Source organism: Bos javanicus, chromosome 23 (assembly GCF_032452875.1).
Source record: "Bos javanicus breed banteng chromosome 23, ARS-OSU_banteng_1.0, whole genome shotgun sequence".
Lineage (NCBI taxonomy): Eukaryota > Metazoa > Chordata > Mammalia > Artiodactyla > Bovidae > Bos > Bos javanicus.
Window position 1 is genome coordinate 24,086,542 of NC_083890.1, and position 26,440 is coordinate 24,112,981.

General features: G+C 40.4%; 1 protein-coding gene across 4 annotated transcripts in view; it reads right to left on the reverse strand.

Moving 5' to 3' along the window:
* The window catches only part of PKHD1 (PKHD1 ciliary IPT domain containing fibrocystin/polyductin), a 443,703-nt gene that overhangs the window by 256,603 nt on the left and 160,660 nt on the right, over positions 1 to 26,440 (reverse strand). For all 4 annotated transcript variants that reach the window (XM_061398409.1, XM_061398410.1, XM_061398408.1 and 1 more), the window contains exons 38-41: positions 10,047 to 10,257; positions 9,481 to 9,638; positions 5,863 to 6,054; positions 1,970 to 2,095 (exon numbers count right to left, since the gene is read on the reverse strand). In XM_061398409.1, coding sequence (XP_061254393.1) covers positions 1,970 to 2,095; positions 5,863 to 6,054; positions 9,481 to 9,638; positions 10,047 to 10,257 — 687 coding nt within the window. The remainder of the gene's footprint in view (positions 1 to 1,969; positions 2,096 to 5,862; positions 6,055 to 9,480; positions 9,639 to 10,046; positions 10,258 to 26,440) is intronic.

Below are 26,440 nucleotides of genomic sequence, written 5' to 3' on the forward strand. Positions count from 1 at the left end.
TCACTCAGTCATGTCTGACTCTTGGGACCCCATGGATTGTAGCCCACCAGGCTCCTCTGTCCATGGGGAATCTCCAGGCAAGAATACTGGAGTGAGTTGCCATGTCTTCCTCCCCGTGATCTTCCCAACCCAGGGATCAAATCCAGGTCTCCCACATTGCAGGCGGATTCTTTACCGCCTAAGCCACCAGGGAAGCCTGTGAATCCTGGAGTGGGTAACCTGTCCTTTTCCAGGGGATCTTGCTGATCCAGGAATTGGACCCAGATCTCCCACATTACAGGCAGATTCTTTACCGTCTGAGCCACCAGAGAAGCCCATGAATACTGGAGTGGGTAGCCTACCCTTCTTCAGGGAATCTTCCTGACCCAGGAATTGAACTGGGGTCTTGCAGGCATATTCTTTACCAGCTGAGCTATCAGAGAAACCCTGGAGTTAGTTTACATGATCCATATTTTCTCACTAAACTATTTCCTTCCACAGTTAGAACCTTTCCAGCTTTTATCTTAACAGATCATTCCTAAATGAAACATGCAAATTTTCCCACTGATGATATCACAGAATTAATTTAAATAGAAAACACTAGCTAACAAGTACAATTATAGTTTTCCTTTCAGTGAAAACCTCTGATTTGGTTATTCTGATATAACCAAAGACCTTTTGTTCATTAATAGATTTATTTCAACAAATATATCTCCAAATGCACTATTTAAAAATTCTGTTAAGTACTAAGGAGATGATGTTCTCATGAAATCTGGTATTAATAGAAAAACAGACATTGATCAGATGATCAGAAACATGATGTATAATTTTAAATCAATAAGTAATGAATGGTGACAAAAGAGTTTAAACAGACAGACTTGATTTGGGAGTGTTGGGGAGGGCTATTATAGGAGGAGAATGAATGGTATGAACAGAAGGCAAGAGCTGTGCAAAGGTCCTGAGGCAGGAGAATGTGTGGCTTTTTGAAAGAATTAAAAGAGGTCAGTGTAGTGAGAGCACAGAGGGAGAGAAAAAGAGCAAGAGAGGTATACCAAGGTTAGTAGAAGCAGCCTCACTAAGGAAGGTTTTTAAGCCAGAGTAAGGATTCTGGATTATATTCTAAAAGAAATAAATTCTTAAAGGGCTTTAAGATGATGCAGTCTGATATTTTTAAGCATCACAAAGGGAATGGACTTTAGGAAACAAATGTCAATACAGATGACCATTTAGAAAATTCTTAAAACAGGCTTCTTCGACAAGCCACAGAAGTGGTGAAGAACAGGATTCAAAAATGTTTAATTCCTTGTTCAACATCCAGGTTTGATGCTTCATGAAGCTGCACAAAGACATATTTATGTGACTTTGAATTACTGTTGAAATTGCTGACAATAAATTTTATATTTATTGTATATTGATTAACATGAACTGAAATGTCTATCTTTAAAAATCAGTTTCCTGAGAGACAGACTCACAGATATGGAGAACAGACTTGTGGTTGCCAGGGGGGTAGTGGGGTAGGAGAGGGAAGGATTTGGAGTTGGGGATTAGCAGATGCAAACCATTATACAGAGGATGGATAAACAAGGTCCTACTACAGAGCACAGAGAACTATACTCAATATCTTGTGATAAACCACAATGGAAAAGAAAATGAAAAAAGAATATATACATATATATATATGTGCATAACTGAACCATTTTGCTGTATAGCAGAAATTAACCCAGCATTATAAGCCAACTATACTTCCATAAAATTTTTAAAATAAATTTAAAGAAACAAAAAATAAAAATCAATTTCCTATGGGTAAAGCTTAGTAAGCTAATTAAAGACTGAATTTACAACTAGAATTTTTAACTACAGCCTATTTCTAAAGATCAGAGACTAAAGTTTTTACAAATTGGAAATTCAAATCTGGGAACAATAATTCTTTTTTAAAAAATAACGTGTCCTCCACCAGAATGTCGAAGTTAAACAAGCCGATTTCACTTACCCACCAGCAGTGCATGGCCTGAAATATCATAGAACACATTACTGTCCACCTTCAGGCCTGAGGTCTGGGACATGCTGAGGCCTCTGCTGAAGGACCGCCGCACTGTGCAACCCTGCACGTAGGAACCTGAACGACAAAGAGGACGGTAAACAGTAGGGAATCTCAAAGGCTCCTCACATTCTGTTGATCATCCCCAAATGCTGCTAGAATATAACTACGAACATTCTTCCACACAATAATAAAATTCAAGAAATAAGGAGTTGGCAGCAGAAATTTAAAAACAGGCAGCTTAGACCAATGTATCTTAAAGACACCAAAGATCACCATAGTGGAATCCAAGGGCCACACATCAGAAAAGAAAACCATCTAAGAAAGAGAGAACATGGCCAAACCACGAGGAATGCATGGCTCTCAAGATGTCCTGGTGGCCGCCATCTTTGGTATCTACTCTCTGGACTTCCCTGGTGGCTCAGACAGTAAAGCGTCTGCCTACAATGTGGGAGACCCGGGTTCAATCCCTGGGTCGGGAAGATCTCCTGGAGAAGGAAATGGCAACCCACTCCAGTATTCTTGCCTGGAAAATCCCATGGACAGAGGAGCCTGGTGGGCTACAGTCCATGGGGTCGCAAAGAGTCGGACACGACTGAGAGATTTCACTTCCACTTCTCATCACAGTGTAATGGACAGCAGCTCAAGAAACAAACAGCTAAGGCTTACAGACCAATTCTGACCTCTGAAAACTGCATCCAGCATGAGGAGAGGTAGTCGTTATATCTTGAGCTATGAAGTTATTCTTTTAATTGAAGTATAGTTGATTTACGATATTTCAGGTATACAGCAAAGTAATTCAGTTATACATACATATGAGTATATATGTATATATATATGTGTATATATACATATTCCCTTTCATAAACTTTTCCATGATAGATTATTACAAAATATTGAACACAGTTCCTTGTGCTATACAATAAATAGGTCCTTGCTGTTTATCTATTTCACATATAGCAGTGTGAATCTGTTAATCCCAAATTCCTGATTTATCCAAATTGTAAGTAAAGCTACAGATCAGTCTGAGGACCAGAACTCTCACATTTGAATATGGTGGTTTGTTGAACTGGAGGGGAAATATCTTCTACTGTGCTAAGAGAAACTGACATTTAAGAAAATCATTACACTGGCTCCATGAACATATTTTATGACCTCCCAAATCGATACATGTGGACTGAATCAATTAATGAACAACTATTTACTGAATATCAACTATATATTTCAGGAATTATGTCTTGTGCCAGAGGTGTAAGATGAATAAAACTAAGTAAATTCTGCATTTGTGTATCTTGAGTCTGATGAAGAAAACACATTAAAATAATTAAAATGTTTTATTTGGATAATAAAATTATAAATCCTGAAAAAGAAGCTTTGTATTATTTCCAGACAGGGAGAGAGATTATATCGATACCAAATGTTTGAAGTATTAGAAAAATGGCTTTGGTTTATGTAATGATTTGACCTTTGACCTTGGGACTATCTAGAAAAATCTCATGGAGAAGGCAATGGCACCCCACTCCAGGACTCCTGCCTGGAAAATCCCATGGACGGAGGAGCCTGGTAGGCTGCAGTCCATGGGGTCACTGAGGGTCGGACACGACTGAGGGACTTCACTTTCACTTTTCACTTTCATACATCGGAGAAGGAAATGGCAACACACTCCAGTGTTCTTGCCTGGAGAATCCCAGGGACGGGGGAGCCTGCTGGGCTGTCGTCTATGGGGTCGCACAGAGTTGGACACGACTGAAGTGACTTAGCAGCAGCAGCAGCAGCAGAAAAATCTCAACTACAGTGTCTCCATAAACACAAGGTCTATAGATTCGCCTTGATCCCAGCACCAGATGACTTCACATCACTCACTAATAAGTTAGCGCATCCACATCCACTCTTGTAGGAAACACTGCCTGCTGCAGACTTTTCCTGACCAGGTCTCCACCACAACATCACTGCTTGCCCCTCAGAATACAATGGTACATCTGAACAACCAGTAAGGACTAATGTGTTAACAGAGCTATAGTGGATGAGTTCAGGGAACCGTAAACCTCTAAAGGAAACACCAAGCAAAGATTCCAACACCTTCTAACTCCCTTGACTGAGGACAAGCTGGCCACACAGGTTATGAGAGCCTGTAGGGCATGAAACAATAAAGGATTCTTTGGCAAGCATGCCAGAAGTTTCTAACCTCTGGGTTAATGGGTTTCCCCCTCCCAGGAAACACATTTGCATTTTAACAGAGACCTACAGGGGATAATGTATTAATTCAATGGATTTCAAACTTTGGTTAAGCACTGAAAAGTGAAAGTGAAAGTGTTAGCCGCTCAATCCTGTCCAACTTGCAACCCCATGGACCGTAGCCCCGCAGGCTCCTCTGTCCACAGAATTCTCAAGGCAAGAATACTGGAGTGGGTAGCCATTCCCTTCTGCAGGAGACCTTCCCAACCCAGGGATCAAACCAGGGTCTCTTGCATTACTGGCGGATTCTTTACCATCTGAGTCACCAGGGAAGTCCAAGCACTGAACCATTTTTCAAATAAAACCTAATAAATATATAAATAAATAAATGTGCAGGTACTCTAAAGCAGAGGTTGAGGAGGCAGACTGAGTACATTTTTGATGGGGAGCTGTTGATTATGTTCAATTGATAACTCCTATGTGACTGCTCCCCTCACTTCTACTGGAACTGACCCACATCAAATATTCCTCAGCATTATAAGCACCAGGAGACCGAAGAACCAGAAAGAAGGGTACAAAGATTCTGATCATCCTAATGTACTTGGGAAAGAACCATGTGAGGGACCCATCCCCCTAACGAGTGTAGAAACAAATAAGGTGGAAAAGATCTTAGAAAATTAGGAGAGGTATTCTTGGCAAGCAGATAATTTAAAGTGAGAAAAAAATGCTGCTAGCCAGGATCCTGCCTTCAGTGACCTCATGGATTACTTTGTCAATGCCTGCTGTAATTCTAGCACTTTTCAAGCCCCATTGAACCTCCCATATGCCCTGATGTGCTTTGTCAGGCATTGACTTCTGGAGCTTGGCTGTGTGGGTGTTGAGGTGCTGAGGGCAGGGGAGCGTAACTGTGACAGGGCTGCTGTCCTCATCGCTCAGCATCTGTACCCATCTCTCAACTCCGTGTATCAGACTCTGGCATTGGAATTTCACCCTAGATGCTCCTACACCCCTCCAACTTTGATTTCAGAGCCTTTATCAGTACATCTGGCCATGTTCTTCTTTTCTGATTCTGATCTTTTTATCTACTTGTCCCCACCTGCCTTGGATGTCTGCTGCTTCCCTCGTGTCTCTTCAGGTCTGGTCAAGGTCTGCACACTCTGTCTGCTTCCCCAGGAAGAGAGCCTGGTTCTCAGCCATTCTCCCCACTTTTCTCAGGCAGGGGATTCCTCTATGTTAGGACATCTTCCCAAAGTGCTTTCCACTAGCCTTGACTGATAATTTATACTATTTAATATCAATCTATCTGTAGTCACAAAGCCAGTACATTGTAGTGGCAGGATTCAAAACATGGATTTGTGTGGTTCCCTCCACATCTGCTGTACCTATAGTGACATTTCTCAAAAGGAAACATGGACTACTTGTTCCAGAATCAGAAGGTTAAAAATTCAGTTTTTCTAGGCTCACTTTGGATCACAATTTGTCTGAGACAGGGTCTCTACGTGCGAATTCTAATAAGCTCTCCAAGTGACTCTCTGAACCATAGATCTACAGTATAGTTACCCATCTCTGAATCCCCCATGTTCCCACATACCACCTACCAGGACCCCATTGCAAAGAGAGCCTTGAATATAGAAGAAGAAAGATGAGACATCATGCCTGGGCCTCCTCACCTCTCATAGCTCCTACCAGCATCAGGGAGCTCACATGCTCATGGAAGGCTTGTCCCAAGTCCCGGAACTGCACTCCCTTCAACTGGACCCGGCTGGGCTCCTCCGGAAAGGACTGAACGATGACTCTGGCCCCCAAATCCCTGGATCCCAGCATCTTCTCACTCTTGGAATACAAACAGTTCTGCAAATCACCTGAGACACAGAATGAAGTCAAGGGGCACAGAAGAAGGTACAGCATGATTCTAATCAAATCTCCCAGTATGAAAGGCACTGTGGCACAAAGGACAGACCCTGACTGTTTATTTAATAACCTTACTTCCCTTTTACTTCAATTCTCCCCTTTGGATTATTAATTAAAACATCTGATAACTAGAACATGATGTTGCCTTCACTCTATTATTTCCAGAAGCTCCCAAATCAATCACCTTAATTATTAGCACAAAAAGGCTGACTAGAACCCATAAACCCAACCTAAATAGATGCTTATTACAATCCAAAAGATCCCCCTGAGGGAGTGTGCAATAAAATGACCCTCTGGTGGGTGGATAATTGAAGAGAAGACATGTGAGCGCTAAATGTAATCATATCTCTTTGCTGTCCAGTGGGGTTTTCCCAATATTTTGCTGCTTTATGGTTTGGGGACATAGCAATGATGCCATCAAAGAAATGGAAAAGAACTCCAGAGAAATGACTGAGCCACTCCCACACCAACGCCTCAGTCACAGCAGAGCCCTAGTGAGGACACATGGCATTTGGTAGGGTGAACTAACCTCAGGATAGAGAAGAAATCATCTTCTGAATTAACTCTTTATTATCCAGGTTAATAAACCAATGAAGAAGAGCCACTAATACAAAATTATGGATCATTCTAATAGTCATCTACTGTCAGTCTCAGAAAATGTATATCAGTTCAGTTCCGTGGCTCAATCACGTTCAACTCTTTGCAACCCCATGGACTGCAGCACATCAGGCTTCCTGTCCATCACCAATTCCCAGAGCTTACTCAAACTCATGTCCATCAAGTCGGCAATGCCATCCAACCATCTCATCCTCTGTCATCTCCTTCTCCTCCTGCCTTCAATCTTTCCCAGCATCATGGTCTTTTCCAATGAGTCAGTTCTTTGCATCAGGTGGCCAAAGTATTGAAGCTTCAGCTTCAGTCCTTCCAGTGAATTTCCAGGACTGATTTCCTTTAGTATGGACTGGTTGGATCTCCTGGTAGTCCAAGGGACTCTCAAGAGTCTTCTCCAACACCACAGTTCAAAAGAATCAATTCTTTGGCACTGAGCTTTCTTTACAGTCTTACTCACATCCATACATGACTACTGGAAAAACCATAGCTTTGACTAGATGGACCTTTGTTGGCAAAGTAATGTCTCTGCTTTTTAATATGCTGTCTATGTTGGTCATAGCTTTTCTTCCAAGGAGCAAGTGTCTTTTAATTTCATGGCTGCAGTCACCATCTGCAGTGATTTTGGAGCCCCCCAGAATAAAGTCTCTCACTGTTTCCATTGTCTCCCCATCTATTTGCCATAAAGTGATATCAGAGGTGAATAAAGAGGTGTTTGGTATTTGTACATTTTATCACCATTTTAACCATTGTATGCCAGTGAGCCATATTTTCCAGCGTCTAGGCCTCTTGTTATGGTTTTTGGCTACGTTGTTTCCATATTCGAGCTCCATAAAAAGAAGAGGTGAATGATAAGTTATTTTTCAAACGAAGGTCTATGAATTTTATTTTATTTTTGGAATTTTTTAGTCATATATAAGAGTTGTGGTAGAACTAGGGATTATTTTTTTCATTAGGAGACAACAGATTTATAATAGCCCAAACCCAGAGGCATGATCTCCCTTGGAGCATGATTAAATGCCATGTTTTGCACAATACTATCTGAGAATACCTGTATGAGAATTACCAAGAGAGTCTGTAATTGACTGCAGATGCCAGTTTAGCAGAAATGTTAAATTTAGCAGTCACTGCATTCCAACCCACTGGATGAAAACTTCTTTTTTTTTTTTTTCAGAATGACACAATTGTGAACTAGATGACTAGGGGGTGGGGGGCAGGGTCAAAGTCCCTCTTACCCAACCATATACCAACATTATCCCCACAGGCCTCTATACATAGACATGACTCAAATCTTTAACTCCGGACTTGACATTTCTTCCAGGCTCCAGACATCTCCAGTCACATGCTGGCCTGGCATCTCAACATGTACAAAATTAAACTCATGATCTCTACCCTCCCACCCCCCAAACCTGTTTCCCTTCCCATCTCAATAAATAGCCTCCTCATCCATCCAGAGTTCATGCCTGGGAGTCATCCTTGACACCCACACCATTCTGGACCAAAGTTGAAAAATGATGTCTTCCCAACGTGTGAAAGCCTCATAATCTACAGCCTGGGAAACCAAAACATAACCTACTAAACTAACCATCCCTGAAATAGATGTTTAATAGGTACATCAGTGTGATTCAGTGCCTGTTATTCTTCTCGAAGATAGATTGACTTTTTCAACCACTTACTTAAAGTATGTGGTAGTTTCACTCAGAAAACAAACTCCAAAAGTGGGAATGGTGGGGGGAGGGAAGAGCCTTCCAAGTCTAACTCATTAGAACGTGCTGCCTGTATCGCGGACTCTCGCATTAAGCACTTTTCCTGAGAATTGTAGAGAAGGATGGGAATCAATTTCATTATAACCTCTGACCTGAAAATTTAATTCAACTCTCCAGATTTTATTATATAATAGGAATATCTTTTCCTCAAAGAAATAATTAATTTCTCAAGCAGATACTGTTGCCTATCTCTTTCACAAGGGGGTTGAGGGCAGGAGAGGAAATGATGATTTATCAAGAGCATTCTGAAATCTACAGAACACAGCAGGTCCCCTACATTCACACCTTCAAGTTTCAAACTTTCAAAGATTTAAGCGTGCATTCTGTCAATGTCAGGCATGAGTGAAACTGCAGCTTGCCCTCCGTCTCCTATTGCTAATGATCCTTCAACTCTACCATCTTCCAAGTCCTCTCTCTCCTCCAGTCAGTAGCTCTTGCCAGCCCCTATATGCTAGCTCTTTTACTGTGCTACTGCACTTTTCAAGGTACCTTACTGTGAGATTGAGAATGTTTTCTTTATTTTTTTGTGGTTGCTTGCTTTTTTTATGTATTACTTGTATGGAATGTATTATGAACCTATTACAGTACAGTACTATATAGCCGATTGTGTGAGCTGAGTGCCTAGGCCAGCTTGGTTGAACTTACAAATTGGACTTACGAACATGCTCTCAGAAGATAACATTTGTTTGCAGGGGACTTGGTGGCTCAGAAGGTAAAGCATCTGTCTACAGTGTGAGAGACCTGGGTTCGATCCCTGGGTTGGGAAGATTCCCTGGAATGGGAACCCACTCCAGTACTCTTGCCTTGAAAATCCTATGGACGGAGGAGCTTGGTGCAGGCTACTGTCCATGGGGTCACAAAGAGTCAGGCACGACTGAGCAACTTCACTTTCTTACTATATTAGGAACACACTAATTAAAAGAAGTCAACCATACCACATATCATTGAATAGTAAAAACATTGTTTTTCACCCATTAGACTTCTCAACAAATCGTTCTCTACCTTCTGAAGCACTGGCCCCCTGGCATGAAGCAAGGAACTGCACTCTCTCATCAGTGAGATTTCCCTGTATGGTAATACTCCTGCTGAGTAGAACCAGCATGACCTTTAGAACATGGTGCTCTCCAGCCACCCATTTCTCTGTGGAGTTGTGAGAATATCTGAAAAGAAAAAAAAAAAATCTGAAAATAACACTCCAAGTCTTATAATGAATAGTAAGCCATTAAATTAGCCTAATCCTCCATCTGGGACTTTATTTCTTTAGAAACTCAGACACAGAAGAGTAAAAAATAGCCACATGTATGTGAAAATTAGGAACTATGATGACTATTGCAGTGACCATCTACTAAAAGACAAAAGTTCTAGTCTTACAAGAGAAACTTATTTAAGAAGTCTAAATCTTCCAAATATTTCATATTTTGTAATTTTCTTGCCAAAATGTCTACTGTGATTTAATGTAAATGATATTATTGAAAGACAAACAAATGTCTTTTGACCAGCTGTGTTGGTCACCTACACAGTTAAGACCTCATCTTCCATCTAAATGGAGCCAAGCTGGCATGCAGTACCTCAAGGGTGACCTCAGCTGGAGGTCTGTACTATGCACAGTCTCCACGGTGACAATCTCTTCCTTAGGCTTGGCATCTTCAGCACCCATCCCGCTGATGACAAGGACTTCATCCCCAGCATGCCAATCGACAGCATCTTCCAGAGCCAACACTGTGTCATGGGCATTGGCAGCTGCTCGAAGATGGGTGACCACTACTTCTGGGAGTGAACCTAAAGCAAGTCCAAGGGAAACTTGCCTTTAGACATTTTTAAAACTTAATATGAATGTGATGTTATTCAGCCAAAGACTTCAGTGAAAGAAGAATCTGGGAAATCAGGCTTCAGGTTCTATAAGCATTGGTGCTATCACCAAAGGTGATATCACTATATTACTTTTTGCGTATTAGTTTTCCTGTCTGTTGCATGGTGACAATAATTCAAGACAGAGAATGGTATGGGGTGAAAAACACAGGGTTGAAGTCATAATAAATTTATAGCTGAATCACAGTCTTGCCACATTCTAACTATGTTCCTTTGGATAATATACTTAGAGGTGGGTTTCACTTTCCTCAGTTACAAAGCAGAAGCAGCAAAGCTTTCCCTCCTAGGGGTTTAAGACAATTTGATGAGATAATATCTATGAAACATGTAGTGTGGACTTTGCCACATAACAACCCCTCAATATATTTTAGTCTTCTCTCTTCCTTCCCTGCATCACACTGTTTTGAGAATAAAATTTATCACCTCGTTCTTCCAAATTAAAACCAATGACTATTAGGTCCTCCAAGATATAAGTTCACCACGAATTTCTAAACTTAAGACTTCAACTCACTGTACAAATGGTGATGGTAGAGTTAAAAATAAAAATTACCATGAGAATGATCCACCTAAGTCTTGGTGTGTTAAGTAATCCCTTCTTACTCTAACATGGGGTGTATCTAGGGATAGGATGGCTAAGCAGAGCAGAAAAAAAGTGGAATGTGTGACCTTAAATAACTGGGTTTGTTTTAGGTTCCAGTGCAACTATCGGACCCTTCCCAAACCATAAGCTGCTCCTTAACCAGCAAAGATTCAAGAAGGTAGTCAGACTTGTAGTTTACTCTGGCCTTTTCCAACAAAGGTCAAGGCAGAGATTTTTTTTTTCCAGGCTTTATCTGGAGCAGTACCTCAGAAAACACAAGGCTTCCTCCCAACTCCTCTCCTTGGTACAGTTCCTCCTCCTTCGCAATTGATCATAATTTACCTTTAGCTCACAGCAGCTTCCTGTCCTCCCTTGTTAAACTAAAGTAAGAATATTTGACTCTCTAACTACAGAGGTGGCCAACAATAAATCATTTTCAAATTATTTTAAACTTCCCTCCTTATTTATTTGTCTATGTTGGAGAGCGGTGGTACTGGTACCAGCAATGTTGTTCTAGGCTTAGAAAGGTCTCTGGGTTAATGATATAATTTCTGAAGTTTACTCGGGCAATAATTTTATCTTAAAAAAAATTCCCAGAGTTCAAAATTTCTAATTACAGAGCAGGTGAAAATTAACACATAAATCATGTCTAAAGAAAATAATTTTAATTTTATTGCTGTTTGTATGTTTTAACCTTTGGGAACAATAAATAAAATAAAGTCTATTTCAGTGTATATGCATATTTATATATGTGTGAATTTCTATGATCTGTTCTTCAAAGTCTACACAGAAACATCTCTACCATGCATCAAAAATGTCTGTCAATGACAAAATACGATGGCAAAATATGATTATACACTGTGATCAATAATAATTCATAATAATCAATAAGCAAAGAGCATCCTACTATGCACCTATCAACAAGCAGCTACATGTGTCAGAACCAAAATTTGGCACGACAAAGATATTTTTCAACTAAGCATTCTTCTAAATAACAGTCAAGTCAAAATAAATGGAAAAATTCACAGGGAATTTTGAAGTGGATTTTTTAACTATTAACATAAACTTAAGGCCTTTCAAATGTTGACAGAGCCTCTAGAAAGCAGTAAAATTATCTCATAACGTATTCACTCTCATTACAAAAATAGCACACTTCTATCTGTATAACTAAAAGATCAGTCTGGGTGTTTTATGAGTGCAAGCCTCATATTTGTAGCTATATAGCAGATATGAATATTTGGATGAATTACCATCATCTCAAACTTGCAAGTGAAAGTCTTTCAGTCATGTCTGACTCTTTGCAACCCCAAGAACTATACAGTCCATGGAATCCTCCAGGCAAGAATACTGGAGTGGGTAGCCTTTCCCTTTTCCAGGGGATCTTCCCAACCCAGGGATCAAACCTAGGTCTTCTGCACTGTGGGCGGATTCTTTACCAGCTGAGCCACAAGAGAAGCTCAAGAATACTGGAGTGAATAGCCTATCCCTTCTCCAGCGGATCTTCCTGACTCAGGAATCTGACCAGGATCTCCTGCATTGCAGGTAGATTCTTTACCAACTGAGCTATCCCAGACAAATATTCTCAAACTTGAGAATGTCAAAATGAATGTAATAATCATCTGAGCTAGACCTTCTACAAACAATTTTTAATCCTATGACGATTGTGCATTGTTCTTTTTTAATTACATCCCTTGTTTGTTCATTAATCTGCAGTATCTGCCTACTAAGATACCTCAAGTGAAGACAAGCTAAAGAGGATCTTGATGAGGATGAAAGAAGGGAGTGAAAAAGCTGGCTTAAAACTCAACATTCAAAAAACTAAGATCATAGTATCCAATCCCATTGCTTCATGACAAATAGAAGGGGAAAATGTGGAAGCAGTGATAGATTTTATTTTCTTGTGCTCCAAAATCACTGCTGATGGTGACTGTAGCCATGAAATTAAAAGACACTCGTTCATTGTAAAGAAAGCCATGACAAGCCTTCAGTTCAGTTCAGTCGCTGGGTCGTGTCCGACTCTTTGCAACCCTGTGAATCGCAGCACGCCAGGCCTCCCTGTCCGTCACCAACTCCCGGAGTTCACTCAAACTCAACGTCCATCGAGTCGGTGACGCCATCCAGCCATCTCATCCTCTGTCATCCCCTTCTCCTCCTGCCCCCAATCTCTCCCAGCATCAGAGTCTTTTCCAATGAGTCAACTCTTCACATGAGGTGACCAAAGTTCTGGAGTTTCAGCTTTAGCATCATTCCTTCCAAAGAACACCCAGGGCTGATCTCCTTCAGAATGGACTGGTTGGATCTCCTTGCAGTCCAAGGGACTCTCAAGAGTCTTCTCCAACACCACAGTCCAAAAGCATCAATCCTTCAGTGCTCAGCCAACTCTCACATCCATACATGACCACTGGAAAAACCATAGCCTTGACTAGATGGACCTTTGTTGGCAAAGTAATGTCTCTGCTTTTCAATATGCTATCTAGGTTGGTCATAACTTTCCTTCCAAGGAGTAAGTGTCTTTTAATTTCATGGCTGCAGTCACCATCTGCAGTGATTTTGGAGACCCCCAAAATAAAGTCTGACACTGTTTCCACTGTTTCCCCATCTACTTCCCATGAAGTGATGGGACCACATGCCATGATCTTAGTTTTCTGAATGTTGAGCTTTAAGCCAACTTTTTCACTCTCCTCTTTCACTTTCATCAAGAGGCTTTTTAGTTCCTCTTCACTTTCTGCCATAAGGGTGGTGTCATTTGCATATCTGAGGTTATTGATATTTCTCCCAGCAATCTTGATTCCAGCTTGTGCTTCTTCCAGCCCAGCATTTCTCATAATGTACTCTGCATATAAGTTAAATAAGCAGGGTGACAAGCCTAGATGACACATTAAAAAAGCAGAGACATTACTTTGCAACAAAGGCCTATATACTCAAAACTATGGTTTTCCCAGTAGTCATCTACGGATGTGAGAGCTGGACCATAAAGAAGGCTGAGTGCTGAAGAATTGATGCTTTAAAACTGTAGTGCTGGAGAAGACTCTTGAGAAACACTTGGACAGCAAGAAGATCAAACCAGTCAATCCTAAAGGAAATCAACCCCAAATATTCAATGGAAGGACTGATGCTGAAACTAAAGCTGAAGCTCCAATACTTTGACCACCTGAGGCAAAGAGCCAACTCACTGGAAAAGGCCCTGATGCTTGGAAAGATTGAAGGCAAAAGGAGAAGAGGGTGGCTAGATAGAGGATGGGATAAGATGAAATGGCTAGATAGCATCACTGACTCAATGGACATGAGTTTGAGCAAGTTCCAGGAGATGGCATCATTGACTCAGTGGACATGAGTTTAAGCAAACTCCAGGAGATAGTGAAAGACTGAGGAGCCTGGCCTGCTGCAGTCCATGGGGTTGCAGAGTCAGACACAACTGAGTGACTGAGCAACAACAACAATGATCTGCCTACAGTACTCAGCAACAAATTCGCGAATTCCCTTCTGGACCTTCAAGAGTCTCCATAACCAAACTCCACTTTATCATCTCTGACTCTTAATAAACTCTCCATTCCAGGAAGTCAAGTCTCTTCTCATTTAACAAGATCATCCCTGACTCTCTCTATCCCTTTGCCCCTGTCCTGTCCCTTCCACCAGGTATCCAGACTTCTTCACCCAACTTGTTCTAAGAGTAGCTCAAGCCTCACCTCTTCCATTGGACTTCAGGAGGCGTTTCAGCCCATGCTGATGTCCACTGACTCCTATAGGCCCACAGTGATAGGGCGGTTCTTATTGAGTAAAAGGCCTGTGTACATCTGGGACTAGGCATGCCAAGGCATGTCTGGCTGGTCTGTGGGTCATCTGATTGAGTTCTTCTGCATGAAAGGAAGAGACGGACAAGGACGACAAGGGTGCTATGGGGTATGCCTCAGACATGGGTTTTCTCTCATGGACCCATGATTGAACCTGAAGAAAGACCCTGAGGGAACTCTCTAGATGGACTTTGTACCTGATACTCCTCTGCTTGGGATTCTTTCATCAATTTACTCTGCCTCATTCTTCAGAGTGATGTTCAACCTGGTCCTTCAGAGAAGTCTCTGAGACTTCCAAACTAGGTCAAACTCAGCATCTATCATATCAGTGTCTCCCTCTTCTCTCTGGCCCTTAGCACATGTGGCTTGACCTCTATTATTGCTGTTCTCCATCTCCGCTATTAAACATGGCAGCAGAAGTTATACTATATCTGCACAGTGTCATAGTAGCACATGTCATGTCTATCTCAGTGTCTTCTGTATAAGTGTTCAATAAGTACTGAAGGAGGAAAAAATCATGACCGAAACATGGAGAAGCAAGCACCCCAAAGTTTCGGCAATCAGATGGTCAGGAGGCACCCCAAGTGACAAAGCTAGTGGCCTTTGGTTCCATCATGGAACACAGCACATTTCCACACCTGGGGGTTGGCCCACTTGGGCAGCAATGAAAGCCTGCACCCTTGGTACCCTGTGCTCAGTATTTCCGTGGCAGGTGCCCAACACAATGGCAGCAGGGAAGCCCCAGGACCTTCCTGAAGGGAAGACAATGATCAAGAAAACCAAAATAGAAGGAAAATGGACTAGTTGATGATACCTGTCATGAGAACACCTGTATCAAGCAGGCAGAGACGAAGGGCTGGAGGTTCTGTGAGAGTCAAAGCAGGCAGAAATATTCTTTGTTATCACTACTCAGATATCACGGGCTGAAAGGGTTCAGGCAGCCTGGAGAAACTTGAGTGATGCAACCTATAGTCAGCACCACATATTTCATATCAAGTTATTCTGTAATTGTTACAGTACATATATCTCTCTCCCTACCTTGAATGCAAGGCCTTCCATCATGTCTCTTTTACAAATGTCACAATTTCTAGCACAGTCTGATTAGCACTCAACTCATAGGGATTTAAACTATTTTGATTATTGCCATCCAGACAACCACCTACAAACTTCCATCAGAAATGTACCTCAATAAATATATAATATCCAGTATGTAAAAAGCTGAAAAATAACACGAACATTATTGAGAACTTAAAATAATTCCAACCTGTGCTAATCAGTGTTACTCTGAAGTAAGAACTGTTGCTTTTCTGGGTTTTGTTTTCTTTGTCCTTTTAACAGACTGTACTGATTAGGAAGTTAAAATAATACTTGGAAGACAAAATCACACAGTAGGAGATGTCAGCACCAAATTCTGAAACTGGCTCCTCTGAATCCAGAACCAAAGAACTGGACACATAATGGAATTCTAGCCTCTGGAAATAACTGTATATTAACTGTACCCAATTAGCTTTGATATGCAAAATATTATATCCTTTATCTTATAAATATTATTTAAAAGTTGTACACTGACTGACTTCTCTGATGAAGGCAGCATTGTACACATTTCAAATGTGAGTCATTTCACCTTACAGAACTCTTTGTGATAGATTTTTTTACTACTTTAATTTTTATTGGAGTATTGTTGATTTAAAATGTTAGTTTCTGATGTACAGCAAAATGAATTAGTAATACATGGCTTCCCGGGTGGCACCAGCGGTAAAGAACCCGCCTGCCGATGCAGAAAACACAGGAGATGCAGTTTCGATCCCTGGGTCAGGAAGATCCTCTGGAGAAGGGCATGGCAACCCATTCCAGTATTCTTGCCTGGAGAACCCCATGGACAGAGGAGCCTGGCAGGCTACAGTCCATAGGGTCACAAAGAGTCAGACACGACTGAGGCAATTTTGCACACATGCACACATACACATTTGTACTCTTTTTAGATTATTTTCCCATATAGGTCACTACAGAATTTTGAGAAGAAGTCCTTCTTCAGAAACTCAGGTCAGGTGGCCCTCTTCCTTTCTTACCACAAATCAAAAAATATATAAAAATACAGTTTAAAAAGCTCAATAATTTTATGCATATGCTTACAGAAAAAAAGATTGTTCTCTTGACTCATAAGTTAATACAATGTTTAACCTATTTGGGTTTTCAACATTGACCTGTTAACCAACAAGTTATTCATTTATTCCCACTAATGACTTCTACTCAAAATTGTATTTCCTACAAATTATTGTTCAAGCACTTCAGCACATTCATCCATAATTACACTGGCCCAGACAAGCATCCTGCCAAACAGGCATGGAAAGAAAGAAAATCATCATTGTGGGTTAACACACTTTAAAATCACTAATTATCTTCTGTTTGTTTTGTAGGACTTCAATCTTTCAATTTATTCCAAGTGAATAACTGCCAAGACCTTTCCAAATCAGTAAGGGAATGGGTGAGGAGGGAGAGAGAGAGAAGAAAAAAAGAAAGGGAGGGAAAAGAGGAGGGAGGGAGGAAAGAATCATTTCATGAAAATCATGTTCACAACATAATAGAAACAGAAAGAAACTCACAAAAGGACTAGAAATGTTTTTCTCAAATATATGCAAATTATTTTCCCTATTTCTGTATGCAGCTTCACCATTATCCACAGCAAAACAATGAATGCTATTTTTTCTTTGGTGTAGATGAACATCTGTGAAGCACTGGGAAGAAAGACATAAAGGGAACAGAGTCACTGTCTTCCAGTGTCCGTAAACAGTACAGGAAATACACAAAAAGTCATAAATGTACTCTGTTAAGTGCTAAGACAGAAGGACACTCGGGGTCCACCAATGAAGAGATATGGAGCACCTCACTCACACAGAGGAGGGGGTTGTTTCCAGGAATGCTTCTCAGAACACGTGATAACAGAGCTGGGTCTTGAAGGATAAGCCACAGTTGAGCAGAGAACAAAATGGGCAGAGCCCTCCAGGCAAAGGCAGCGAAGATGTATTCAGTGGTGAGGAGTAACATGACACATGCAAATAACCGCCATAGAAGAGGCAAGGCCAGAACGCAGGTGCATGGCAGGGAAGGGGACCTGAGGAGGTGCAGTGGGGATGCGCCTGGAAAGGTGAGCAGGACCCACCCAAGAGGGGTCATTAACCACAAGGTTTATCAGCACTTTTTAAAACTGGAGTAAAGTTGATTTACAATAGTGTGTTAGTTTCAGGTGTACAGCGCAGTGACTCAGTTATACATATATACATATCCATATTCAGATTATTTTCTTTTAAAGGTTATTACAAAATAGTGAGTGGAGTTCCCTGTGCTATACAGTAGGTCCTTGTTGATTACCTATTTTACATATAGTAATGTGTATGTGTTAATCTCAACCAACTTTGAACAAATGCATTCCAAATTGCAAACAACCAACTTAGAAGAGAATTCTTTGAAATCAAACTATTTGTGAATTAGAGGAGATCCCTTTTATTTAGAAGACTGTGATATTAGCATTAAAACAAGACTATCTGGCAGACCAAAGAGATGGAATGAAGCATTTTGCAGGTACATTTCTCCCTGCCCTTGAGAAACATTTGCTGTGATTTCTCTCTTGGATGAAGGCAAACCCTGGCAGGGGAATCCTGAGCAAGCTTAACTCTGTGTGTGCACTGAAAGCCTTCTGCAGCCTTGGTGTAATCTCCAGTGGTACTGGCTAAGGCATCCTGTATAGACGCAGACCAACGGGCTTCACCCACAGCTGGTCAGCAAACATTTCTGCACTGCAATGAATGAGACCTGGGACTACATCTGCCCCCAGTGCTAAGAATTCTGCCATTCATTTGGCAGAAAGGTTTAGATCAAGGCTGACCAAGGTTACCTGGATGGTGCAATGAGCCCTACTCTGATTGAAGGCCTTTTCTAGAGCTATGAAAGAAAGGCTAACTTTTGTTTTTAACCAATCTGAGCTTTACTGTTGGTGCTACGATTTAAAAGTGACTGAGAAGAATCAAAGGATAAAGTTCAAAATACCAAGGAAATCATATAATGTAAGATAAGTGGAAATATCTAGAGCACTGTTCCCAGCTCCTGTGAGGATTTCAGGTCAGTTGAACAATGAGCCTCCTAGGCCCTACAGAATAGTGTGGAAAGTTCTTTAGACAGAGGAGCAAGATCCATTGGTCAGAGCTAAAGGCTTCTGCACTTATCTTTAACACCCACTTCTATTCATGGTCAAATATATTATATATATAAAAACCCAGATATATTTCTAGACAATTGTTTTGATAATCATTACTATGGATTATGCTATGGAATGGAGTAACAGTGAAGAAAGAGCTAATTTTTAATGACATTGTTTCTTTTAGAAAACCAATAAATGTGTAATGTTTAACATAAAAATACAGAGAAGCAAGATGACAATAAAGGCATTCATCACCAATTATTACAACAGATTAATATATATCTTTTCTATCCTTTCCCTATATTTGTATGTTGACATTTCATATATGTATAAACAAAAATTCTATAATAATTCTGTACATATCATTTTGATAAATTTTCTCACTTAATAGAGTAGGAGCATCTTTCATCTGTATTATATACTGTGTAATATCATGATAATATCATAGTATATCACTTTTTAAATGTCTGTTTTAAATACTAACCCATTATTTTTTCATATTCAGTTTTTTCTCAATATTTCCCTTTTATAAACAGTGCAGATGTGACCATTCTTGAGCATAATTTTTAGGCATACTCATGATCATTTCACTACTTTAAATTCCTAAAAGTGACATTGCCATATCAAGGCAAATGCCTAGTTTTAAGCTGTTTGATTTTATTACCAAATTGTCTCACAGAAAGACTGTACATGCTCTATGCACACTAGCAGTATATATGAATGCCCATCCCTCAGACATTCTACTTCTTTTTAATATCGACCAAATTGATTGTTAAGGGAAAAAAAATCACTTTTACTTTACTTTGCATTTCTGTGATTACTAATGAGGTGAAGATTGGAGAAAACTCAAAAAAATAAAGAATAATCTCTCTCCCCTGTGAACACAGCACTGTGAACACACCCAAGCACTCCCCACATAAATTCATGTTGGTTATTTGCATTAACTGCACTGATATGTCTATTCACACCCAACACCAGAACTTAAATTTGTTGTTAAAAGCTCTTTATTTATAAAAGACAGTTATTTGTATCTCTATCAAATAAGAAATTAGCGTATGATAAAGGAATGTATTAGTTTCCTAATGATTGAACACATTAACCACAAAATTAATGTCTTTAAAAAATGTAAATGTATTGTTTCATGATTCTAGATGTTAGAATTCTGAAACTGGATTCACTGAGCTAAAAATTCAAGCAGAGCTGTTTCCTTCTGGAGGCTCTGAGAGGAAAATCTGTTTCCTTGTCTTTTTTGGCTTCCAGTGGCCACCTATACCCCTTGGCTTGTGGCCCCTCCTTCATCTTCAAACACTCACTCCTCTCTCTGCTTCTATCATTGCATCTCCTTCTCCTCTGACTCCTCCGGTATCCCTTTGATAAGGACCAGTGTGATTAACTTGGGCCCACTTGAATTATCCAGGATAATCTCCCCATTTTAAAATATTTTACTTAATCACACCTGCAAAGTTGCTGTTGCCAAACCTTCACGAGTTCTAGGAATTGGGATATGAACATATTTGGAGGCATTTTTTCAGAGTAGCATAATTGCATTGTTGAATTGATAGTGTTGAGAAAATGGACTAGCCATTTGAAAAGAAATTAGATAATGAACTTATCCACTATATCAAAATAAATTCTAGATGAACTAAAGAAGGGATTGGCAAACATTTTCTATTCAGAGCCAAACAACAGATTTTGGTCTGCAGGCCAGATTGCCTCTGTTGCAACTACTCAGATCTGTCACGGAATCAAGAAGTAGCCATAAACACACCTAAACACATGGGCACAGCTGAGCTTCAATAAAATTTTGTTGCAAAAATAGGGCCAGATTTAGCCCACAGGCCATTGTCTTCTGACTTTGGATTAAAGACACTAATGTGAAAAAAATAAAAATGTACCAGGAAACAAACAGATAAACGTTTATATAGTCTTTGGATAGGTGAGAATTTTCTAACCAGGAAATCAAAGGCAGAAACCACAAAAGAAGATATCTGTAATTTTGCCATTATAGAAATCAGAAAATTCCATAAAAATACTAAAGGCAAATAACAAACTGGGGAAGAAGCAGGTTCTTTGTCCCCCTATCAAAAATACTACAAAGGGAATCAAAAGTAACAAAGCCCCACATAGATAACCAGAGAAAATTAAAACTGAAGAAGAACATTCCAGAAACCTGGAAGGAATATCTCATGTTTGTCTTTCTGTCACAGGTAAACACCAGCTATGTGTATGTAAAATAGCAGAAAGCCCAGGTGCATCATAAGCCCTTGAAGAGGATGGAGTGAATATTAGTTACCTCCTCTTCCAGGCCCCAGTTTCATCATCTCTGAGATGAAAGTAACAATCCCAGTGGTTCTTACTTCACAGAGTTGTTGTGAGAGTTAAATGAGAGGGAAGAATGGAAAGTAGCTTTGAAAATTTTTAATATAAACTGCCAGAATCTCAGTAAAAATCCAATTTTTAACAAATACTGAATATAATGCCCAATTTAATGATACTCTTTCTTCAGGACCAGGCTGAAAGCAGTAATATTAATAATACTGCTTTGATGATACATGGGGAAGAATTCTCTTTGAAGGAAAAATCACATGCTCCTGCCTATGGAGCATTCCATTTACTTAACAAAGCTGGATTTCTTTTGCTACTCAAAAATATAAAAAATGTAAAATCTAGAATACATTAACCATTTAATAAGCTAAAGGAAAGTTGTGCTTCAGTCACATCCAACTCTTTGGGACCCCACAGACTGTAGCCCACCAGGCCACTCTGTCCATGGGATTTTTCCAGCAAGAATACTAGAGTAGGTTTGCCATTTCCTCCTCCAGGGGATCTTCCCAACCAATGGATTGAACCCATGTCTCCTGTGTCTCCTGCATTGCAGGTGGATTCTTTACCACTGAGCCAACAGGGAATCCTGAAGGAAGGTTGCTGCTGCTACTTAGTCACTTCAGTCATGTTTGACTCTGTGCAACACTATGCACTGCAGCCTGCCAGGCTCCTCTGTCCATGGGATTCTCCAGGCAAGAGTACTAGAGTGGTTGTCATGCCCTCCTCCAGGGGATCTTCCCAACTCAGGGACAGAACCTGGGTCTCCTGCATTGCAGGCAGATTCTTTACCACTGAGCCACCAGGGAAGCCCCTGAAAGAAGGTTCAGATCAGTTCAGTCACAGTCATTTCTGACTCTTTGCGACCCCGTGGACTGCAGCACACCAGGCTTCCCTGTCCATTACCCAACTCCTGGAGCTTGCTCAAACTCATGTCCATCAAATTGGTGAAGCCATCCAAACATCTCAACCTCTGTCATCCCCTTCTCCCACCTTCAAATCTTTCCCAGCATCAGGGTCTTTTCCAATGAGTCAGTTCTTCGCATCAGGTGGCCAAAATTTTGGAGTTTCAGCTTCAGCATCAGTTCTTCCAATGAATATTCAGGACTGATTTCCTTTAGGATGGACTGGTTTGATCTCCTTGCAGTCCAAGGGACTCTCAAGAGTCTTCTCCAACACCACAGTTCAAAAGCATAAATTCTTCAGCGCTCAGCTTTCTTTACAGTCCAACTCACGCATCCATACACGACTACTGGAAAAACCATAACTTTGACTAGATGGACCTTTGTTGGCAAAGTAACATCTCTGCTTTTTAATATGCTTCCTAGATTTGTCATAGCTTTTCTTCCAAGAAGCAAGTGTCTGCTAATTTCACAGCTGCAGTCACCATCTGCAGTGATTTTGGAGCCCAAGAAAATAAAGTCTGTCACTGTTTCCATTATTTTCCGATCTATTTGCCATGAAGTAATGGGACCAAATGACAGAGACAGGGACGACAGAGAATGAGATGGTTCGATGGCATCACCGATTCAATGGACAAGTTTGAGTAGACTCCAGGAGTTGGTGATGGACAGCGAGGCCTGGCATGCTGCAGTCCATGAGGTTGCAAAGAGTTGGACATGACTGAGCAACTGAACTGAACTGACTGATGGGACCGGATGCCGTGATCTTAGTTTTTAAATGTTAAATTTTAAGCCAGCTTTTTCACTCTTCTCTTTCACTTTCAACAAGAGGCTCTTTAGTTTCACTTCACTTTTTGCCGTAAGAGTGGTGTCATCTGCCTACTTGGGTTATTGATATTTCTCCCGGCAATCTTGATTCCAGCTTGTACTTCATTCAGCCTGGCATTTCACATGATGCACTCTTCATATAAGTTAAAACGTACTCCTTTCCCTATCTGGAACCAGTCTGTTGTTCCATGTCTGTTTCTAACTGTTGCTTCTTGACCTGCATACAGATTTCTCAGGAGACAGGTAAGGTGGTCTGGTATTCCCATTTCTTTCAGAATTTCCCAGTTTGTTGTGATCCACACAGTCAAAGGCTTTGGTGTAGTCAATAAAGCAGAAGTAGAAGTTTTTCTAGGACTCTCTTTCTTTTTTGATGATCCAACGGATGTTGGCAATTTGATCTCTGGTTCCTCTGCCTTTTCTAAATCCCGCTTGAACATCTGGAAGTTCTCAGTTCATATATGTTGAAGCCTCGCTTGGAGAATTTTGAGCATTACTTTGCTAGCATGTGAGATGAGTGCAATTGTGCAGTAGTTTGAACATTCTTAGGCATTGCCTTTCTTAGGGATTGTAATGAAAACTGACCTTTTCCAGTCCTGTGGCCACTGCTGAGTTTTCCAAATTGCTGGCATATTGAGTGCAGCACTTTCACAGCATCATCTTTTAGGATTTGAAAAAGCTCAGCTGGAATTCTATCACCTCCACTAGCTTTGTTTATAGTGATGAAGGCCCACTTGACTTCAGACTCCAGGATATCTGGCTCTAGGTGAGTAATCACACCACCATGGTTATCTGGGTCATTAAGATCTTTTTTAGTCTTAAAAAATCATTAAGAAAAAAGGTTACTAAGACCAAAAAGCAGTGGGGGAGAATGAGAGAGGGTTGGAAAACACACCAGGAAATACAGGAACCTACATCAGAGAGGGTGCTATAAACAGGTTAGAAATTTTGGACTTTATCTTAGGGACAATGGAAAGCCACTGAAGAGTTTTGAGCAGTGGTGTAATGTGAACAGATCTGCATTTTTAAAAGATCACTCTGGCTCCAGGGTAAACAATGAATTGGAGAGGGGTGAAAATAGCAACTAAAAGATAAACTAGAAAGCTTAAACAAAAGTCTAGGCCCAAGTTGATGGCATCATAAACTAAGGTTGTAGTCATGGAAGTGGCAAGAAGCAAATGGACTTGTGAGTCTTTCAAGAATTAAAGTCAGAACCTGGTGATGGACATAATATGAAGAAGGCTGGACAAGAGGGCTATCAGGAATGTTTCCAGTTGACGGATTACTGGAAAGCAACAAACACCATCCCATCCCTCTCAGAATAACAAGGCAGCTTCATCAAATCAAAACAGTACGCACATGATAATAATAACAACAATATTTAATATTTACTGAGTAGATATGCAGGTATCACTCAATGCCTCTCCTGCGCTAAGTGCTGTACATGTTTTGTTTCATTTAATCACCTAACAGCATCATGAGAAATGTTTTAGAATCATCTTCAACTTGTGTATGGAAACTGAAACACTGAAAGTTGACTTTTTTCAAAGGTCAGTTGTCCTTCCTCTTCACAGCTTAGTCAAGAATTAGTCACACCATTGCTCACGAGAGGTTCCCTTGCTTGGGCTAAATCCTAATACTGGGGATTGATGCCTTAGATGGCCATTACCCAGTATGTATATATTTACACAAAAGAGCAGCCAGTCTAGATCAAGATCCATGCAGTCCTGGATTCCCTAAGTAAAAAATATCTTAGACTCAACCTCATTCTTTCAATAACACTGTCTAGATAAAGTGAAACACAGTTATCAGAAAATTTTTAATTCCAAATTTTCTATCACTAGTAAATTTTGTTTTACTTAGTGAATTAACTGACTGGAACTTTTTCCCAGCCAAACTAAACAGGTTTGAAATATCCAGTTAACATTTATTGATTTTAATTTCAAATTAGCAAAAGTAGTAAAAATAACAGATTGTCAAATATTTTTAAAGTAGACTTTTAAAAAGATAAAAGCCATTGCTTTTATCTGCCCATGCCCCTATTCTGGTTAGAGCACACACCTCTAATCTTAAGAAACCATCCTCTCTTGGTCACAGATTGTGTAGTCTTGGGGGTCTGGAAAGTTGGTCCCACTTCTTGTTCCATCCCAACCAATAAGACCACCACTTCCCTGGTCATAGCAGTAGCTTCAGTGATGGGCTTATGACTCAAACACAGTCAAAGCTAATCCTGAAGCTTCTGTTTAAGCTTTCCATTTCAATTATTCACACAACATATACTTGTTGAAAGCCTACTATGAGTCCAGGCACTATTGGAGGGAATGAGGATATTGTCAATGAGAAAAAAAACAAAACAAAACATGAAAATCTTTGCCCTTGGGATGTATACATTCTACTAGGGAAAACACTAGAATAAGCACAATATATGACAAATAAACTATATATGATATGCTGCTGCTGCTGCTAAGTCACTTCAGTCGTGTCTGACTCTGTGTGACCCCATAGACGGCAGCCCACCAGGCTCCCTTGTCCCTGGGATTCTCCAGGCAAAAACACTGGAGTGGGTTGCCATTTCCTTCTCCAATGCATGCAAGTGAAAAGTGAAAGTGAAGTCGCTCAGTCGTGTCAGACTCTTAGCTTGCAGCCTACCAGGCTCCTCCATCCATGGGATTTTCCAGGCAAGAGTACTGGAGTGGAGTGCCATTGCCTTCTCCAATATGATATGCTAGAGAGTGTTAAAAGCTAAAGGGAAAACTCAGAGGGAGGGATGTGAAATTTTGATGAGGGGAATGTTGTAATTTACTCAGGGGTATAATAGTCATTGGAAAAGAGCCATTTTTTCATCTAGAGCCACAGGAACCTATTTCTGCCTTCAGGAGGCAGATTGGAAAATGAAGGCAACTCAAGAGAAAGCAGAACGGAGAGCTGCAGAGAAACAAAGTCCTAATGACTTCATTGAGGCACCTGGACTCAGCTGTGCCTCAAGTTTTTTCAGTTACATGAGGCAATAAACGCCCTGATTTGGGGGGTTCGAACGGAGTTTTCTGTCACTTGCAACCAAAAAAGACCTGACAAATGCCAACACTTTCAGGTATATATAGAAACTTAAAGTAGCTTATAATGTGTTTCTAAGTGGGGTTCCTGCTGTACTTGGATTATCGAATAGCTAGAACTCATTTCTAATTAGCAGGATACATTCAAAGTAAACACCTAAAATCCTAAGACCTTAAAAACAGCATGTTCACTTTAACATTTTTAAAGTTCCTTAAAGTGTGCTTTATACTCTTACTGGAAGGAACCCTTTCTTATCCATTGTTCCAAGGTCACTCTTGCCCAGATCAAGCAATTACAAATTCTAAGTTATCTCAGCTAAGAATAAATTGAGATTTTACCAGATATGCGCATATAGAATAATTGTATTTTGACTTTTTTGAAGGCTTACAAGGCAACAGAGAATATTTGTCTTACTTTTGTTGAT